General features: G+C 60.4%; 1 protein-coding gene across 1 annotated transcript in view; it reads right to left on the reverse strand.

Annotated features, from left to right (window-relative positions):
- RYR1 (ryanodine receptor 1) overlaps nucleotides 1-16,048 on the reverse strand; it is a 180,050-nt gene that overhangs the window by 153,667 nt on the left and 10,335 nt on the right. Inside the window, exons 6-13 of the mRNA XM_090129818.1 lie at nucleotides 14,618-14,730; nucleotides 12,825-12,918; nucleotides 10,417-10,510; nucleotides 10,242-10,319; nucleotides 8,745-8,901; nucleotides 5,877-6,041; nucleotides 4,488-4,609; nucleotides 52-244 (exon numbers count right to left, since the gene is read on the reverse strand). Of these exons, the coding sequence (XP_089985944.1) occupies nucleotides 52-244; nucleotides 4,488-4,609; nucleotides 5,877-6,041; nucleotides 8,745-8,901; nucleotides 10,242-10,319; nucleotides 10,417-10,510; nucleotides 12,825-12,918; nucleotides 14,618-14,730 (1,016 nt within the window). The remainder of the gene's footprint in view (nucleotides 1-51; nucleotides 245-4,487; nucleotides 4,610-5,876; nucleotides 6,042-8,744; nucleotides 8,902-10,241; nucleotides 10,320-10,416; nucleotides 10,511-12,824; nucleotides 12,919-14,617; nucleotides 14,731-16,048) is intronic.

The raw sequence follows: 16,048 nt of genomic DNA on the forward strand, positions 1-16,048 counted from the left end.
ACCACCCCATACCCGCCCCATACCCGCCCCACAAGGTCTATGGGGCCGCACCTCCTGCTGGAAGAGGTCCTGGCGGCGCCGCAGGGAGCGCAGGCGGTTCTGGCGCTGCTCGTGCTGCAGCTCGGTGTGGGGGGCGCGGAAGTAGGCGATGAGATCCCGCAGGCTGAGGATGACGGCGGCGATGGGCAGCGCCGCGTTTCCCCCTCCGCCGCCGCGGCCGCGGGAGCTCAGGGCGTCCAGGCTCCTGCGTGGGGAAACAGACGGACACAAAGGTCGCACGGACGGACAGCGGGACAGCGCAGGAACAACGGGAACCCATAGAAACACCGGGACCACTTAGGAACCCCATAGAAATCCCATAACCCCTTAGGAACCCCATAGAAACACCATAAACCCATAGAAAACCCATAGGAACCCCATAACCCCATAGGAACCCCATAAGCCCTTAGGAACCCCATAGAAACACCATAAACCCATAGAAAACCCATAGGAACCCCATAACCTCTTAGGAACCCCATAGAAACCCCATAACCTCTAATAAACCCCATAGAAACCCCATAAACCCTTAGGAACCACATAGAAACCCCATAACCTCTTAGGAACCCCATAGAAACCCCATAAACCCTTAGGAACCCCATAGAAACCCCATAACCTCCAACAAACCCCATAGAAACCCCATAAACCCTTAGGAACCCCATAGAAACACCATAAACCCATAGAAAACCCATAGGAACCCCATAAGCCAATAGAAACCCCATAGAAAACCCAGAACCCCATAGAAACCCCATAAAAACACCATAAACCCATAGAAAACCCATAGGAACCCCATAAGCCCATAGGAACCCCATAGAAACACCATAAACCCATAGAAACCCCATAGGAACCCCATAACAACATAGAAACCCCATAGAAACCCCATAACCTCTTAGGAACCCCATAGAAACCCCATAACCTCTAATAAACCCCATAGAAACCCCATAAACCCTTAGGAACCCCATAGAAACCCCATAACCCCATAGAAACCCCAAAGGAACCCTATAAGCCCATAGGAACCCCATAGAAACCCCATAAACCCATAGAATCTCCATAAACCCATAGAAACCCCATAGAAACCCCATAAACCCTTAGGAACCCCATAGAAATCCCATAACCCCATAGAAACCCCATAGGAACCCCATAACAACATAGAAACCCCATAGAAACCCCATAACAACATAGAAACCCCATAGAAACCCCATAACCCCTTAGGAACCCCATAAAAACACCATAAACCCAGAGAAACCGCATAGGAACCCCATAACCTCTAATAAACCCCATAGAAACCCCATAAACCCTTAGGAACCCCATAGAAACCCCATAAACCCTAAGGAACCCCATAGAAACCCCATAAACCCATAGAAACCCCATAGAAACCCCATAACCCCTTAGGAACCCCATAGAAACCCCATAAACCCTTAGGAACCCCATAGAAACACCATAAACCCATAGAAACCCCATAGAAACCCCATAACCTCTAATAAACCCCACAGAAACCCCATAAACCCATAGAAACCCCATAGGAACCCCATAAACCCATAGAACCTCCATAAACCCATAGAAACCCCATAGAAACCCCATAACCCCTTAGGAACCCCATAGAAACCCCATAGGAACCCCATAACACCTTAGGAACCCCATAGGAACCCCATAAGCCCTTAGGAACCCCATAGAAACACCATAAACCCAGAGAAACCGCATAGGAACCCCATAACCTCTAATAAACCCCATAGAAACCCCATAAACCCTTAGGAACCCCATAGAAACCCCATAAACCCTCAGGAACCCGATAGAAACCCCATAACCCCATAGAAACCCCATAGGAACCCCATAACCTCTAATAAACCCCACAGAAACCCCATAAACCCATAGAAACCCCATAGGAACCCCATAAACCCATAGAACCTCCATAAACCCATAGAAACCCCATAGAAACCCCATAACCTCTTAGGAACCCCATAGAAACCCCATAACCCCTTAGGAACCCCATAGAAACCCCATAGGAACCCCATAACACCTTAGGAACCCCATAGAAACCCCATAACCCCTTAGGAACCCCATAAAAACACCATAAACCCATAGAAAACCCATAGGAACCCCATAAGCCCATAGGAACCCCATAGAAACCCCATAACCCCATAGGAACCCCATAAGCCCTTAGGAACCCCATAAAAACACCATAAACCCATAGAAAACCCATAGGAACCCCATAAGCCCATAGGAACCCCATAGAAACACCATAAACCCATAGAAACCCCATAGAAACACCATAACCTCTAATAAACCCCATAGAAACCCCATAAACCCTTAGGAACCCCATAGAAACCCCATAAACCCTTAGAAACCCCATAGAAACCCCATAACCCCATAGAAACCCCAAAGGAACCCTATAAGCCCATAGGAACCCCATAGAAACCCCATAAACCCTTAAGAACCCCATAGAAACACCGTAACCCCATAGAAACCCCATAGGAACCCCATAGAAACCCCATAACACCTTAGAAACCCCATAGGAACCCCATAAACCCATAGAAACCCCATAGGAACCCCATAAACCCATAGAAACCCCATAGGAACCCCATAAACCCATAGAAACTTCATGACCCCATAGAAATCCCATAGAAACACCATAAACCCATAGAAACCCCATAGAAACCCCCCAAACCCCTTAGAAACTCCATAGAACCCTGTGACCCCACGACCCCATGACCCCATAGCTGACCCCGTGACCTCACAGCTGACCCTGTGACCCCACGACCCCGTGACCCCACAGCTGACTCCAAGACCCCATAGCCGACCCCGTGACCCCGTGACTCCATGACCCCACAGCTGACCCCATGACCCCGTGACCCTGTGATCCCATGACCCCACAGCTGACCCCGTGACCCTGTGACCCCACAGTTGACCCCATGACCCCACAGCTGACTCCATGACCCCACAACTGACCCTGTGACCCTGTGACCCCACAGCTGACCCCGTAACCCCGTGACCCTGTGACCGTATGACCCCACAGCTGACCCCATGACCCTGTGACCCCATGATACCACAGCTGACCCCGCCAACCCATGACCCCGTGACCCCACAGCTGACCCTGTGACCCCCGTGACCCCGTGACCCCACAGCTGACTCCATGACCCCACAACTGACCCCATGACGCTACAGCTGACCCCATGACCTCATAGCTGACCCTGTGACCCCACAGCTGACCCTGTGACCCCCGTGACCCCATAATACCACAGCTGACCCTGAGACCTCATAGCTGACCCCGTGACCCCACAGCAGACCCCATGACCCCATAGCCGACCCCGTGACCCCATGACTCCATGACCCCACAACTGACCCTGTGACCCCATAGCTGACCCCATGACCTCATAGCTGACCCTGTGTCCCCACCGCTGACCCCATGACCCCTGTGAACTCGTGACCCCACAGCTGACCCTGTGACCCCATGACCCCGTGACTCCACAGCTGACCCTGTGATCCCATGACCCCCCAGCTGACCCCGTGACCCTGTGACCCCATAGTTGACCCCGTGACCCCACAGCTGACTCCATCACCCCACAGCTGACCCTGTGACCGTGTGACCCCACAGCTGACCCCATAACCCCATAGCTGACCCCGTGACCCCACAGCTGACCCTGTGACCCCGTGACCCCGTGGCCCCGTGACCCCATGACCCCACAGCTGACTCCCTCACCCCACAGCTGACCCTGTGACCGTGTGACCCACAGCTGACCCCATAACCCTATAGCTGACCCCGTGACCCCACAGCTGACCCCGTGACCCCGTGACCCTGTGACCCCCATGACCCCATGACCCCATGACCCTACAGCTGACCCCATGACCGTGTGACACCACAGCTGACCCTGTGACCCCACAGCTGACCCCATAACCTCATAGCTGACCCTGTGACCCCACAGCTGACCCCATGACCCCATGACCCCGTGGCCCCGTGACCCCATGACCCCACAGCTGACTCCATCACCCCACAGCTGACCCTGTGACCGTGTGACCCCACAGCTGACCCCATAACCCCACAGCTGACCCTGTGACCCCACCACTGACCCCATGACCCCATGACCCCATGACCCCACAGCTGACCCTGTGACCCCGTGACCCCGTGGCCCCGTGACCCCATGACCCCACAGCTGACTCCCTCACCCCACAGCTGACCCTGTGACCGTGTGACCCCACAGCTGACCCCATAACCCCATAGCTGACCCTGTGACCCCACAGCTGACCCCATGACCCCATGACCCCGTGGCCCTGTGACCCCCATGACCCCATGACCCCATGACCCTACAGCTGACCCCATGACCGTGTGACACCACAGCTGACCCTGTGACCCCACAGCTGACCCCATAACCTCATAGCTGACCCCGTGACCCCACAGCTGACCCCGTGACCCCGTGACCCCGTGACCCCGTGACCCCGTGACCCCGCGGCCGTACCGGATGAAGCTGCCGTAGAGCCCCGCCGTGCTGTAAATCATCCGCGCCGCCTGCGCCTCCTCGCCCTGCGAGCGGCTGAGCGACAGCGCGTCGTCCATGTGCCCCTCCTGGTGCAGGATGGCCTGCGGGGGTAATTAGGGCTCATCAGTTAATTGGGGGGCGGGAATTAACGAGGGGGGAACCCGCAGATACCGGAACCCCCCCAAAATCCCCCCGGAAAACCCCAAAATTCTCCACCGTGCCACCCTAAAGGCCCCCATAACCCACAGAGCTCCCCCAGAATCCCTCATAGCCCCCTGCGACCCCCCTCAAATCGTCCCATAACCCCCCAAAACCCCCATATCCCCCTATAGCCCCCCCATAACCCCCATAACCCCCCTCAACCCCCCAAATCCCCCTATAGCCCCCCCATAACCCCCCAAATCCCCCCATATCCCCCTATAGCCCCTCCATAACCCCCAAATCCCCCTATAGCCCCCCTATAAACCCCACAATCCCCCAAATCCCCCTATAGCCCCCCCATAACCCCTCTCAACCCCCCAAATTCTCCTATAGCCCCCCCACAATCCCCCAAATCCCCCCATATCCCCCTATAGCCCCCCCATAACCCCCATAACCTCCCCACAACCCCCTCATATCCCCCTATAGCCCCCCATAACCCCCATAACCCCCCCACAACCCCCCAAATCCCCCTATAGCCCCCCTATAAACCCCACAATCCCCCAAATTCCCCTATTGTCCCCCCATAACCCCCCCTCAACCCCCCAAATCCCCCTATAGCCCCCCCATAACCTCCCAAATCCCCCTAAAGACCCCCATAACCCCCATAACCCTCCCATAACCCCCCCAGAACCCCCCAAAGCCCCCCCCCATATCCCCCCAAATCCCCTATAGCCCCTCCATAACCCCCCCAGAACCCCTCAAATCCCCCCATAACCCCCCAATAACCCCCGAAATCCCCCTGTAGCCCCTCCATAACCCCCCAAATCCCCCTATAGCCCCCCATAAGCCCCCTATAACCCCCCATAACCCCCCATAGCCCCCCCACAACCCCCCAAATCCCCCCATAACCCCCCCAAATCCCCCTGTAGCCCCCCAATAACCCCCCAAATCCCCCTATAGCCCCCCCACAACCCCCCCACAACTCCCCAAATCCCCCCATAACCCCCCACAACCCCCCAAATCCCCCTGTAGCCCCCCAATAACCCCCCAAATCCCCCTATAGCCCCCCCACAACCCACCCACAACTCCCCAAATCCCCCCATAACCCCCCACAACCCCCCAAATCCCCCTGTAGCCCCTCCATAACCCCCCATAACCCCCCATAACCCCCCAATAACCCCCCCAAATCCCCCCATAGCCCCCCCACGCCCCCCCCCCCACACACACCCTCCGTTTCAGCTGCCCCAGGCGCAGGGCTTTGGTGTCAGCAGCAGCGTAGGTGAGCCACAGCCCCGAGGCCGCGTGCTGCACGAAGCACAGCGACTCCCCATATTTGATTTCGGGGGGTCCCATCCCCTCCACGTCGCGTTTCGCCCCCGTCTCCAGCTTCTCCTGCAAGGGGGAGGGGAGATGTTTGGGGTATGGGGGGAATAAGGGGGGGGTCGGAGGGTCTGCCAGACCCCCATCGCTTCTCCTGTAATTGGGGTCGGGGTGGGAATGGGAATGGAGGTCCCTGTAACCTCCCCCATAACCCCCCAAATCACCCCAAATCCCCCTATAGCCACTCCAGAACCCCCCACAAACCCCCAAATCCCCCTGTAGCCCCTCCATAACCCCCCAAATCTCCACAAATCCCCCTACAGCCCCTCCAGAACCCCCCACAAACCCCCAAATCCCCCTGTAGCCACTCCATAACCCCCCACAAACCCCCAAATCCCCCTGTAGCCACTCCATAACCCCCCAAATCTCCCCAAATCCCCCTGTAGCCCCTCCATAACCCCCCATGACCCCTCAAATCCCCCTAAAGCCCTTCCATAACCCCCCAAATCTCCCCAAATCCCCCTATAGCCCCTCTATAACCCCTCACAACCCCCCAAATCCCCCTACAGCCCCTCCATAACACCTCACAACCCCCCAAATCCCCCTACAGCCCCTCCATAACCCCCCAAATCTCCCCAAATCCCCCTGTAGCCCCTCCATAACCCCCCAAATCTCCCCAAATCCCCATACAGCCCCTCCATAACACCTCACAACCCCCCAAATCCCCCTGTAGCCCCTCCAGAACCCCCCACAGCCACCAAATCCCCTTATAGCCCCTCCAGAACCCCCCACAAACCCCCAAATCCCCCTGTAGCCACTCCATAACCCCCCAAATCTCCCCAAATCCCCCTACAGCCCCTCCATAACCCCCCATAGCCCCCCAAATCTCCCCAAATCCCTCTGTAGCCCCTCCATAACCCCCCAAATCTCCCCAAATCTCCCTGTAGCCCCTCCATAACCCCCCACAGCCCCCAAATCCCCCTGTAGCCCCTCCATAACCCCTCCTATGGGATGGGGATGGGAGTGGGAATGGGTGGGGATGGGGTTATGAATGGGAGTGGGACAGAGATGGGGTCATGAATGGGAATGGAGTGAATGGGATTGGGATGGGGACATGAATGGGAATGGGACAGGAATGGGGTCATGAATGGGGATGGAATGGGGATGGGGACATGAATGAGAGTGGGATGGGGACATGAATGGGAATGGAGTGGGAACAGGGATGTGAATGGGGATGGGGGGATGAAATCATGAATGGGAAGGGATGGGGATGTGAATGGGGATGGGACAGAGATGGGGGCATGAATGGGAATGGAGTGAATGGGATTGGGGTGGGGAAATGAATGGGAGTGGGATGGGATCGGGACAGGGATGGAATGGGGACATCATGGGAAGATGGGGTGGGATGGGATGGGATGGGATGGGATGGGATGGGATGGGGTGGGATGGGATGGGATGGGATGGGATGAAATAGGATGGGATGAAATAGGATGGGATGGGATGGGATGGGATGGGATGGGATGGGATGGGATGGGATGGGATGGGGATGGGATAGGATGGGATGGGATGAAATAGGATGGGATGGGGTGGGATGGGATGGGATGGGATGGGATGAAATAGGATGGGATGGGGTGGGATGGGGATGGGGACCCAAATGGGGACTGAACCACAATGGGGACATGAATGAGTGGGATGGGACCACAACAGGAATGTGAATGGGAAAGAATGGGGTGAGATGGGGACGTGAATGGAGGTGGGATGGAGATATGAATGAGTGGGATGGGGACATGAATGGGGGTGGGACGTGAATGGGGGGGATGAAATTATGAATGGGGGCAGGATATGAATGGGGGCGGGATGAAGTTATGAATGGGGGGGGGGATGGGGACATGAATGGGGGTGAGGATGTGAATGGGGGGGGGTGAAGGTATGGATGGGGGTGGGATAAAGTTATGAATGGGAATGGGATGGGGACATGAATGGGGTGGGATACGAATGGGGGTGGGATGAAGTTATGAATGGGAATGGGATGGGGACATGAATGGGGGTGAGGATGCGAATGGGGGGGTGAAGGTATGGATGGGGGTGGGATGAAGTTATGAATGGGAGTGCGATGGGGACGTGAATGGGGTGGGATGTGAATGGGGGTGGGATGAAGTTATGAATGGGGGTGGGATGAAGTTATGAATGGAGTGGGGATGAAGTTATGAATGGGGTGGGATGGGGACATGAATGGGGGTGGGATGAAGTTATGAATGGAGGTGGGATGAAGTTATGAATGGGAGTGGGATGAAGTTATGAGTGGAGGTGGGATGGAGTTATGAATGGAGGTGGGATGAAGTTATGAATGGGGGTGGGATGAAGTTATGAATGGAGTGGGGATGAAGTTATGAATGGGGGTGGGATGAAGTTATGAATGGAGTGGGGATGAACTTATGAATGGGAGTGGGATGAAGTTATGAACGGAGCTGAGATGGAGTTATGAATGGAGGTGGGATGGGGACATGAATGGAAGTGGGATGGGGACGTGAATGGGGTGGGATATGAATGGGGATGGGATGAAGTTATGAATGGAGGTGGGATGAACTTATGAATGGGGATGGGATGAAGTTATGAATGGGGCTGGAGACGTGAATGGGAGCGGGCTGCGAGCATCACTTCAGGACACCCCAAAACTCCGGGACGCCCCACATCCCCACATCCCCACACCTCCCCCCACCCCCCACAGGGTTGGGTCACACAGGGGGGGTGGGGTCACCCCGCCCCTCCCCCCACCTTGGAGGCCCGGAAGCAGAACGCAGCCGCTCGGGTCCCGGCGGCCGCCGCCTCCACCACCACGAGGCCGCGCTCTTCGCTCAGCGCCAAGTAGCGGCCCGACGTCACGTGACGAACCCGGAACGGCTGCCCCCAGCGGAGGTGGCTGCCGCTCCAACTGGGGGGGGGGCGTCAGGAAGGGGGGGGGGGGTATAAGTGGGGGGGGGGGGGGGAGAACCCCAAACCCCACAGTCACCCCACAGACCCCCCCCCCCATAACCCCCCAGTGACCCCCCCCAGACCCCTCCGGACCCCACAGTGACCCCAGAGCCCCCCCCCCACAGACCCCCCCAAACACCTCAGGGCCCCCCCAGACCCCACAGTGACCCCCCAGACCCCATAGAGCCCCCCCAGGTCCTCCCAGTCCCCCCAGTGCCCCCCCAGACCCCCCAGACCCCCCCAGACCCCACAGTGCCCTCCTCCAGACCCCATAGAGCCCCCCCAGACTCCCCCAGTCCCCCCAGTCCCCCCCAGACCCCACAGAGCCCCCCCAGGCCCCCCAGTGCCCCCCCCAGACCCCATAGAGCCCCCCCAGATCCCCCCAACCCCACAGAGCCCCCCCAGACCCCCCCAGACCCCATAGAGCCCCCCCAGATCCTCCCAACCCCACAGAGCCCCCACATACCCCCCAGAGCCCCCCCAGATGCCACAGTGCCCCCCTCCAGACCCAATAGAGCCCCCCCAGACCCCACAGAGCCCCCCCAGACCCCCCCAGACCCCACAGTGCCCCTCCCAGACCCCATAGAGCCCCCACAGACCCTCCCAACCCCACAGAGCCCCCCCAGACCCCACAGAGCCCCCCCAGACCCAACAGTGCCCCCCTCCAGATCCCACAGTGCCCCCCCCAGACCCCATAGAGCCCCCCCAGACCCAACAGTGCCCCCCTCCAGACCCAATAGAGCCCCCCCCAGACCCCACAGAGCCCCCCCAGACCCCCCCAGACCCCACAGTGCCCTCCTCCAGACCCCATAGAGTCCCCCCAGATCCTCCCAGTCCCCCCAGATCCCCCCCAGACCCAACAGTGCCCCCCTCCAGACCCCCCCAGACCCCCCAGAGCCCCCCCAGATCCCCCCCAGACCCCCCAGACCCCATAGAGCCCCCCCAGATCCTCCCAACCCCACAGAGCCCCCACATACCCCCCAGAGCCCCCCCAGATGCCACAGTGCCCCCCTCCAGACCCAATAGAGCCCCCCCAGACCCAATAGAGCCCCCCCAGACCCCCCCAGTCCCCCCAGATCCCCCCCAGACCCCCCAGAGCCCCCCCAGACCCCACAGAGCCCCCCCAGACCCCCCCAGTCCCCCCAGATCCCCCCCAGACCCCACAGAACCCCCCCAGACCCCCCCAGACCCCACAGTGCCCTCCTCCAGACCCCATAGAGCCCCCCCAGACTCCCCCAGACCCCCCAGTGCCCCTCCCAGACCCCATAGAGCCCCCCCAGACCCCCCCCAGACCCCCACCTGATGCGCAGGGGCTCCAACCTCCACAGCGACCGCGCGTGTGTGCAGACGGCCCCCCCCTCGTAGCTCACCACGCTGCTGTGGGGCCAACACGAGGGTGAGGTTATGGGGCATCCCATAGCGACCCCCCCCCCGCTTTTTATAGGGTCGCCGCCCCCCCCCCCCCCCCCTTAACCTGCGCTCGTCCCCCTGCTCGGGGGGGGAGGTGCTGAGGCACTCGTCCATGTGGCCGTGGAACAGACGCAGCACGTGGCCCCCCGTCACGTAACCTGGGGGGGGCATTTGGGGTCAGCGGGCACCCTATAGGACCCCATACACCCCATAGGAGCCCACATACCCTATAGGACCCCCACACACTCCATAGGACCCCCACCGACCCCGTAGGACCCCACAAATCCCATAGGATCCCCACCGACCCCATAGGACCCCACACATCCCATAGGATCCCCACCGACCCTATAGGACCCCCCCCCGACCCCGTAGGACCCCACATACCCCATAGGAAGCCCCCCCCCAGCCCCACACACCCCATAGGACCCCCTCCGACCCCACAGGACCCCTCTGACCCCACAGGACCCCACACACCCCATAAGACACCCCACACACCCCATAGGACACTCCCCCCAACCCCACACAACCCATAGGACCCCACTGACCCCACAGGACCCCACACACCCCATAGGACCCTCCCCCCAACCCCACACACCCCATATGACCCCACTGACCCCACAGGACCCCACACACCCCATAGGATCCCCATCGACCCCATAGGACCCCACTGACCCCATAGGACACCACACACATCCCATAGGACCCTCCCCCCAACCCCACACACCCCATATGACCCCTCCCGACCCCGTAGGACCCCACTGACCCCATAGGACCCAACTCACCCCATAAGACACCCCACACACCCCATAGGACCCTCCCACCCTCCCCCCAACCCCACACACCCCATATGACCCCCCCCGACCCCATAGGACCCCACTGACCCCATATGACCCCCCCGGCCCTATAAGACCCCCCCCACCCCATTAGGTCCTCCCCCCAACCCCACACACCCCATAGGACCCCACTGACCCCACAGGACCCCCCCGACCTCACAGGACCCCACACACCCCATAGGACCCTCCCCCCAACCCCACACACCCCATATGACCCCTCCCGACCCCATAGGACCCCACACACCCCATAAGACCCCCCCGGCCCTATAAGACCCCCCCCGACCCCATAAGGCCCTCCCCCCAACCCCACACACCCCAAAGGACCCCCACACACTCCATAGGACCCCTACCGACCTCATAGGACCCCCGACCCCATAGGACCCCACTGACCCCATAGGATCCCACTGACCCCATAGGACCCCACACACCCCATATGACCTCCCCCAACCCCACAGGACCCTTCTCACCCCATAGGACACCCCACACACCCCATAGGACCCTCTCCCCAACCCCACACACCCCATATGAACCCCCCGACCCCACAGGACCCCACACACCCCATAGGACCCTCCCCCCAACCCCACATAGCCCATATGACCCCCCCCGACCCCGTAGGACCCCACTGACCCCATAACACCCCTCCGGCCCTATAAGACCCCCCCCACCCCATAAGGTCCACCCCCCAACCCCACACACCCCATATGACCCCCCCGACCCCACAGGACCCCACTGACCCCACAGGACCCCACTGACCCCATAGGACACCCCACACACCCCATAGGACCCTCCCCCCAACCCCACACACCCCATATGACCCCCCCCGACCCCACAGGACCCCACACACCCCATAGGACCCTCCCCCCAACCCCACACACCCCATATGACCCCCCCCGACCCCGTAGGACCCCACTGACCCCATAACACCCCTCCGGCCCTATAAGACCCCCCCCACCCCATAAGGTCCACCCCCCAACCCCACACACCCCATAGGACCCCTCACACCCCAAAGGACCCCCACACACTCCATAGGACCCCTACCGACCTCATAGGACCCCCGACCCCATAGGACCCTACTGACCCCATAGGATCCCACTGACCCCATAGGACCCCACACACCCCATATGACCTCCCCCAACCCCACAGGACCCTTCTCACCCCATAGGACACCCCACACACCCCATAGGACCCTCCCCCCAACTCCACACACCCCATATGACCCCCCCCGACCTCATAGGACCCCACTGACCCCATAAGACCCCCCCGGCCCTATAAGACCCCCCCCGACCCCATAAGGCCCTCCCCCCAACCCCACACACCCCATATGACCCCCCCCGACCCCATAGGACCCCACTGACCCCATAAGACCCCCCCGACCCCATAAGGCCCTCCCCCCAACCCCACACACCCCATATGACCCCTCCCGACCCCACAGGACCCCACACACCCCATAGGACACCCCACACACCCCATAGGACCCTCCCCCCAACCCCACACACCCCATATGACCCCCCCCGACCCCATAAGGCCCTCCCCCCAACCCCACACACCCCATATGACCCCCCCCCGACCCCATAGGACCCCACTGACCCCATAAGACCCCCCCGACCCTATAAAACCCCCCCGACCCCATAAGGCCCACCTTCCTCCGCCCCCGAGCAGATGGGGTTCATGTTCCACAGCGTCTGCATGAAGGACGCGTCCGCCTGCAGCTCCCCGCTGGCCGTCGAGAGGTGCTGGGGGGGGGGGGGCTTATGGGGTCACAGACCCCCACCCAAAGGGACCCCAACCCCATAGGGACCCCCACCCCATAGGGACCCCCAACACAAAGGGATTCCCCTGCCCTATAGGGACCCAACCCCATAGGGACCCCCACCCCATAGAGACCCCCACCACAAAGGGACCCCCTGCCCCATAGGGATCCCCATCCCAGAGGGACCCCCACCCCATAGAGATCCACCACCCCATAGGGACCCCAATCCCATAGGGACCCCCACCCCATAGGGACCCCAACCCATAGGACCCCGCCCCAGAGGGACCCCCACCCTATAAGGACCCCCACCCATAGGGACCCCAACCCCATAGAGAACCCCACCCAAAGGGACCCCGCCCCATAGGGACCCAACCTCATAGGGACCCCCGCCCCAAAGGGATTCCCCTGCCCTATAGGGACCCAACCCCATAGGGACCCCCGCCCCATAGAGATCCCCACCCCAAAGGGAACCCAACCCCATAGGGATCCCCCACCTTATACGGACCCCAACCCCATAGGGACCCCTTGTCCTATAGGGACCCCCACCCTATAGGGACCCCCACCCCATAGGGACCCCTTCACCCTATAGGGACCCGCACCCCAAAGGGACCCCCGCCCCATAGAGATCCCCACCCTATAGGGACCCCCACCACAAAGGGATTCCTCAGCCCTATAGGGACCCAACCCCATAGGGACCCCTGCCCCATAGAGATCCCCACCCCAAAGGGAACCCAACCCCATAGGGACCCCCACCCTATAGGGACCCCCACCCATCGGGACCGCCACCCCACAGAGACCCCCACCACAAAGGGATTCCCCTGCCCTATAGGGACCCAACCCCATAGGGACCCCCTGCCCATAGAGATCCCCACCCCAAAGGGAACCCAACCCCGTAGGGACCCCAACCCCATAGGGACCCCCCACCCTATGGGGGACCCCAAAGGGACCCAACCCTATAAGGACCCCCACCCATAGGGACCCCAACCCCATAGGGACTCCCCACCCTATAGGGAGACTCCCACCCCACAGGACCCCCCCACAGGGACCACCATCCCATGCACCCTCGCACGCTCATTGCACACCTGTTGCACACTCATTGCACACCCCTTGCACACTCATTGCACACTCGTCGCCCCTCCTCGTTACACACCGGTCGCACACTCATTGCACACCCCTTGCACGTTCATTACACACCTACTGCACACTCGTTGCTCACCTCTTGTACGCTCATTGTACAGCCCTTGCACACCAGTTGCACACTCACTGCACATTCTTTGCATGCCCCGTGCACATTCATTGCACACTCACTGCATGCTCATTGTCTGCTCATTGCCCACTCATCGCACGCTCGTCGCACACTCCTTGCACACCCGTTGCACACTCGTGGCACACTCACTGCCCTCTCATCGCACGCTCGTTGCACACTCATTGCACACCCCCTTGCACGCCCGTTGCACACTCGTGTCACACTCATTGCCCGCTCATCGCACACTCGTTGCACACTGGTTGCACGCCCCTTGCACGCTAGTTGCACACTCATTGCACTCCCCTTGCACACTCATTGCACACTCATTGCATGTTCTTTGCACATCCTTGCACATTCATTGCACACTCGTGGCACGCTCACTGCCTGCCCATCGCACACTCGTTGCACGCCCCTTGCACGCCCGTTGCACACTCACCAGGTAGCGCTCGGAGGAGACGCTGACCAGGATGATGTCGTCCCCCACCCTCACTTTCTCCCCCTCCGAGCGCTGCTTCGACGCCGGGTGCAGCGTCCACCAGCACGCCTCCCCTGCGCCGCACGGCACCGCTCACCCCGAATCCCACCCCAAATCCCACCCCAAATCCCACAGCCACCCCAAATCCCACCCCACAGCCACCCCAAACCCCAGAGCAACCCCAAATCCCAAAGTGACCCCAAATCCCACCCCACAGCCACCCCAAATCCCACCCCAAATCCCACCCGAAATCCACAGCCACCCCAAATCCCACCCCACCGCCACCCGAAATCCACAGCCACCCCAAATCCCACCCCACAGCCACCCCAAATCCCACCCCGAATCCCACCCCAAATCCCACCCCAAATCCCACCCGAAATCCACAGCCACCCCAAATCCCAGCCCGCAGCCACCCCAAACCCATAGCAACCCCAAATCCCACCACACAGCCACCCCAAACCCACAGCCACCCCAAATCCCAAAGTGACCCCAAATCCCACCCCAAATCCCAGCCCACCGCCACCCCACAGCCACCCCAAACCCACAGCGACCCCAAATCCCACCCCACAGCCACCCTAAGCCCACAGCAACCCCAAATCCCAGCCCGCAGCCACCCCAAACCCATAGCAACCCCAAACCCTAAAGTGACCCCAAATCCCACCCCACAGCCACCCCAAATCCCACCCCAAACCCCACAGCGACCCCAAATCCCACCCCAAACCCCACAGCCACTCCAAATCCCACCCATGCAGACCCCAAACCCCACAGCGACCCCAAATCCCACCCCATAGCGATCCCAAATCCCACCCATGCAGACCCCAAACCCCATAGCGACGCCAAATCCCACCCCATAGCGACCCCAAATCCCACCCCACAGCCACCCCAAACTCACAGCCACCCCAAATCCCACCCCAAATCCCACCCCAAACCCCACAGCCACCCCAAATCCCACCCCATAGCGACCCCAAACCCCACAGAGACCCCAAATCCCACCCCACCGCCACCCCAAATCCCACAGCCACCCCAAATCCACAGCCACCCCAAATCCCACCCCAAATCCACAGCCACCCCAAATCCCACCCCAAATCCCACCCCAAATCCCACAGCGACCCCAAATCCACAGCCACCCCAAACGCACAGCGACCCCAAATCCCACCCCACAGCCACCCCAAACCCACAGCCACCCCAAATCCCACAGTGACCCCAAATTCCAGCCCACAGCCACCCCAAATCCTACAGTGACCCCAAATCCCACCCCACAGCCATCCCAAACCCCACAGCGACCCCAAATCCCAGCCCACATCCACCCCAAACCCATAGTGACCCCAAATCCCAAAGTGACCCCAAATCCCACCCCAAATCCCACCCCAAACCCCACAGCGACCCCAAATC

The sequence above is a fragment of the Phasianus colchicus genome, chromosome 38 (assembly GCF_987193195.1).
Source record: "Phasianus colchicus chromosome 38, bPhaCol1.hap1.1, whole genome shotgun sequence".
Taxonomy (NCBI): domain Eukaryota; kingdom Metazoa; phylum Chordata; class Aves; order Galliformes; family Phasianidae; genus Phasianus; species Phasianus colchicus.